The sequence below is a fragment of the Salvelinus namaycush genome, unplaced genomic scaffold, assembly GCF_016432855.1.
Source record: "Salvelinus namaycush isolate Seneca unplaced genomic scaffold, SaNama_1.0 Scaffold669, whole genome shotgun sequence".
Taxonomy (NCBI): domain Eukaryota; kingdom Metazoa; phylum Chordata; class Actinopteri; order Salmoniformes; family Salmonidae; genus Salvelinus; species Salvelinus namaycush.
The window spans coordinates 44,422-49,193 of NW_024061385.1; the positions used below are offsets into that span (position 1 = coordinate 44,422).

The 4,772-nt window shown below is 44.1% G+C and overlaps 1 protein-coding gene across 2 annotated transcripts; it reads left to right on the plus strand.

Annotated features, from left to right (window-relative positions):
• The first annotated feature begins 740 nt into the window (after positions 1 to 740).
• Positions 741 to 4,026, plus strand: cfd (complement factor D (adipsin)). Of its 2 annotated transcripts, XM_038987227.1 has the most exons (6): positions 741 to 877; positions 1,202 to 1,358; positions 1,684 to 1,825; positions 2,113 to 2,373; positions 2,847 to 2,937; positions 3,004 to 4,026. In XM_038987227.1, the coding sequence occupies exons 1-6, from the start codon at positions 820 to 822 to the stop codon at positions 3,060 to 3,062; spliced, it is 768 nt and encodes a 255-aa protein (XP_038843155.1). In that variant the 5' UTR covers positions 741 to 819; the 3' UTR covers positions 3,063 to 4,026. The 2 variants fall into 2 exon arrangements, with proteins under 2 accessions (XP_038843155.1, XP_038843154.1); XM_038987226.1 differs by having other exon boundaries at positions 2,847 to 4,026.
• Positions 4,027 to 4,772: the final 746 nt, after the last annotated feature.

Here is a 4,772-nt window from a genome sequence, read left to right on the forward strand (position 1 = left end):
TAGCCATTTAATGAGCTATTTATCAGTCTTAAGGCTTGGGGGTAGAAGCTGTTCAGGGTTCTGTTGGTTACAGACTATTTAACTAACTATTTAGCAGTCTTATGGGAGTAGAAGATGTTCAAGGTCCTGTTGGTTCCAGACTTGGTGCATCGGTACTTCTTGCCATGCGGTAGCAGAGAGAACAGTGTATGACTTGGTTGGCTATTGTCTTTTACAATTTTTAGGTCCTTCCTCTGACACCGCCTGGTATAGAGGTCCTAGATGGCAGGGAGTTCGGCCCCGGAGATGTACTGGGCCTTACGCACTACACTCTGTAGCCCGTTACAGTCAGATGCCAAGCAGTTTCCGTACCAAGCGGTGATGCAGCCAGTCAAAATGCTCTCAATGGTGCAGCTGTATAACTTGTTGAGGATCTGAGGACCCGTGCCAAATCTTTTCAGTCTCCTGAGTGGGAAGAGGCGTTGTCATAGCTCTTCACAACTGTATGAGAATGTGTGGAGCATGTTTAGTCCTAAGTGATGTGGACACAGAGGAACATGAAGCTCTTGACCTTCTCCACTATGTAGATGGGGGTGTGCTTGGCCTTCTGTTTCCTGTTATCCTTTGCTGACGATGAGGGAGAGGTTGTTGTCCTGGCACCACACTGACAATCTCCCTCCCTGTTTTTCCTGTTGGAGTTGTAGGAATGTTGGAGGCATGTCCTCCCCTCGTCTCTCTGCGCCAACTTGGCTGATTTATATATTTCCTCCCTTTCTGCGTTCAGAATAATACTGTGTGTTCTCTGCTCTGAGAGACACTGTAACCAGACAGACAGACACAATGGGCTGTGAGAGACGGCTGTTCCTGACTGCTGCTCTGCTGGCTGGCTTTTTATGCAGTAAGTTTATTCTTCTACAATACTGGCTTTTCTCAATTAGAAATGACGACCTACACCGCTTGCTTTCAGGTGTTTATTGGCATGACATTTCCAAAGCCAAACAAACAAAATCTCTGTGCAAACTCTTTTGAATTTATTTGAATGAATTGATCGCCTAAGAATTACCATTATAATTTTTTGATGAACCCTTAGGCCCATTTCTGTTCTGCTGTTCTATGGACAGAATAGCCTGCTCCTAAAACGCTATCAGATCAAAGATATCTATGCACCTATCGACATGTTTAGATCCACATTTATGATTCTCTATCTGCGGCGTATGTTCAGGTGATGCTATCACCGGTGGACGAGAGGCGGAGGCCCACTCCCGTCCGTACATGGCCTCGCTGCAGGTCGCCGACGGCGGCAGGATGAAACACGAGTGCGGAGGGTTTCTGGTAGCCGACCAGTGGGTGATGAGCGCCGCACACTGCTTTCTCTCTGGGTGAGTTCTCCTGTAGTGTTCTCATGTTTCCACGGTAGCGGTATTATAGGAACATTTTACAGTAGTACAAGTTCACAGTATATGCACAATTACAGTAAATGGACAATTGGAAAGTAAAATGATGCTCAGATTGTCCACTCAAACTGATGCATGAATTATATTCACTACATTTTGGAGCACATTATTCACTTGGCGACGTATTTAAAATGTCTGTGAAGATGATGATGATGATGAAATGATTCACTGCTCAGAGCAGCATGTGTCGTCGTCATCATTGTTGTTGTTGTAACTGATCTTTGTTTGTGCTGTTTGTTTTGATGGACAGGTCAGAAGGGAGGAAGGTGGTCCTAGGAGCTCACTCTCTGAGCGAACCGGAGGATTCTAAACAAACTTTTGACATTGTTCAAGTGTTCAGTCACCCTGATTTCAGCATCTCTAACTATGATAATGACATTGCTTTGATCAAGGTAAGTCGCATGCAAGTCTTGTCTCTCTCTCTCTCCTCTGTGTCAGTCCCCTTTTGCTGTCAGGTCAATTCAACCCAAGTTCAACAGTTTATGTATATGGTTTGAAGACCTCCTTGTGGTTTGCCTCCCATTTGGCACCCTTTTACAGTCATTGTGCACTACTTTTGACCACTTTGACTATTTTTTTGGTCAGAAGTAGTGCACTATGTAGTAAGTAGGGAGCCAGTTGAGACATACCCTACACGTTATCTTGTCTCTGAGCAAGAAATCTACTCTGTGATTGGCAGCTGGACCGACCAATCATGGCCAGTGACGCAGTAAAGTCCCTGAAGCTCCAGAGTGACGATGGGGCTGACCCCGCCACGGAACAGGAGGTCAACACGGCGGGGTGGGGGTCACTGAACAACCTGGGGTCACGTCCAGACAAGCTACAGGAACTGGTCATCGATGTGATGAACCGTGTTCGATGCGGCCGCAGTGACTACTATGGCAAGAAGTTCACCAATAACATGCTGTGTGCGGCCAGCAGACAGAGAGACACCTGTGATGTAAGTCTACCACATAATAATCCGTAAAATAATGTTGACTATAGAAAATAAGTCCACCAGAACTTCAATATTGTCCTCATCCTCCATTTAAATAAATATGTCTAAATCTTCCATTGATAAATTCCTGATGATGTATAGAAATAACCGATAGCCCTCAATATTTTCTACTTTCATTTATAATTGGCTCATTCATTCCCCCTCCTCTCCCCTGTAACTATTTCCCAGGTCAATGTTTTAAATATGAATGTGTTCTAAGTGGACGTAGGTCGTAAAAGAAGGGTTAAATAAAATATATATGTAATGACAGAAATAACCTTTTGATGTCTGAGGAATCTTCATATTATATGTGTGTGTGTGTGTGTGTGTGTGTGTGTGTGTGTGTGTGTGTGTGTGTGTGTGTGTGTGTGTGTGTGTGTGTGTGTGTGTGTGTGTGTGTGTGTGTGTGTGTGTGTGTGTGTGTGTGTGATCCGCAGGGTGATTCTGGAGGTCCTCTCCTGTATAATGGTGTGGCAGTTGGGATCACTTCAAACGGAGGGAAGAAGTGTGGATCCAGCAAGAAGCCTGGTTTATACACCACCATCTCCCACTACAGCCAGTGGATAGACAAGACCATGACTCAATAGAAGCCTGGTTTATACACCACCATCTCCCACTACAGCCAGTGGATAGACAAGACCATGACTCAATAGAAGCCTGGTTTATACACTACCATCTCCCACTACAGCCAGTGGATAGACAGGACCATGACTCAATAGAAGCCTGGTTTATACACCACCATCTCCCACTACAGCCAGTGGATAGACAAGACCATGACTCAATAGAAGCCTGGTTTGTACACCACCATCTCCCACTACAGCCAGTGGATAGACAAGACCATGACTCAATAGAAGCCTGGTTTATACACCACCACCTCCCACTACAGCCAGTGGATAGACAAGACCATGACTCAATAGAAGCCTGGTTTATACACCACCATCTCCCACTACAGCCAGTGGATAGACAGGACCATGACTCAATAGAAGCCTGGTTTATACACCACCATCTCCCACTACAGCCAGTGGATAGACAAGACCATGACTCAATAGAAGCCTGGTTTATACAACACCATCTCCCACTACAGCCAGTGGATAGACAGGACCATGACTCAATAGAAGCCTGGTTTATACACCACCATCTCCCACTACAGCCAGTGGATAGACAGGACCATGACTCAATAGAAGCCTGGTTTATACACCACCATCTCCCACTACAGCCAGTGGATGGACAAGACCATGACTCAATAGAAGCCTGGTTTATACACCACCATCTCCCACTACAGCCAGTGGATAGACAAGACCATGACTCAATAGAAGCCTGGTTTATACAACACCATCTCCCACTACAGCCAGTGGATGGACAAGACCATGACTCAATAGAAGCCTGGTTTATACACCACCATCTGGTGTATAAACCAGGCAGGACCAATAGAAGAATGTTGTGTCCCAAATGGCATTGTATTCCATATGTAGTGCACTAATTTTGACAATGTCTTATAAGGACCATGGCTTAGTAACATAATAAAACAACAATCATTATATTATACCACTTTATGAAACATATAATCATTCCTCATGTAAAAATCACCCCAATAAACCAAACACATGAATCAATGAAGTCATTGTATTGTTGTGTAAATGTTTCAATCTAACATGTTTTGAGCAAATATACTGTGAAAAGTTAAAACATTTTGTGACATGTGCAAGCAGAACTAAAAGCATGAATACACTATGGTTTTTTATTCATGTTTTTGTTTCACCTTTATTTAACCAGGTAGGCTAGTTGTCATTTGCAACTGCGACCTGGCCAAGATAAAGCAAAGCAATTCGACACATACAACAACACAGAGTTCCACATGGAATTAACAAAACAGTCAATAATAAAGTAGATCAAAAGAAAACAAAAAGTCTATATACAGCATGTGCAAACGAGGTAAGAGAAGGGAGGTAAGGCAATAAATAGGCCATGGTGGCGAAGTAATTACAATATTGCAATTAAACACTGGAATGGTAGATGTGCAGAAGATGAATGTGCAAGTAGAGATACTGGGGTGCAAAGGAGCAAGATAAATACATACAGTATGGGGATGAGGTAGGTAGATAGATGGGCTGTTTACAGATGGGCTATGTACAGGTGCAGTGATCTGTGAGCTGCTCTGACAGCTGGTGCTTAAAGTTAGTGAGGAAGATATGAGTCTTTAGCTTCAGAGATTTTTGCAGTTCGTTCCAGTCATTGGCAGCAGAGAACTGGAAGGAAAGACGACCAAAGGAGGAATTGGCTTTGGGGGTGACCAGTGAGATATACCTGCTGGAGTGCGTGCTACGAGTGGGTGCTGCTATGGTGACCAGTGAGCTGAGATAAGG

Bases quoted from the DNA above. Each gene is read 5' to 3' on its own strand.
- cfd (XM_038987226.1), top strand. From the start codon at position 820: ATGGGCTGTGAGAGACGGCTGTTCCTGACTGCTGCTCTGCTGGCTGGC. The intron at 878-1,201 runs GTAAGTTTATTC...GCGTATGTTCAG, and splicing joins GCTGGCTGGCTTTTTATGCA to GTGATGCTATCACCGGTGGA. The intron at 1,359-1,683 runs GTGAGTTCTCCT...TTTGATGGACAG, and splicing joins GCACACTGCTTTCTCTCTGG to GTCAGAAGGGAGGAAGGTGG.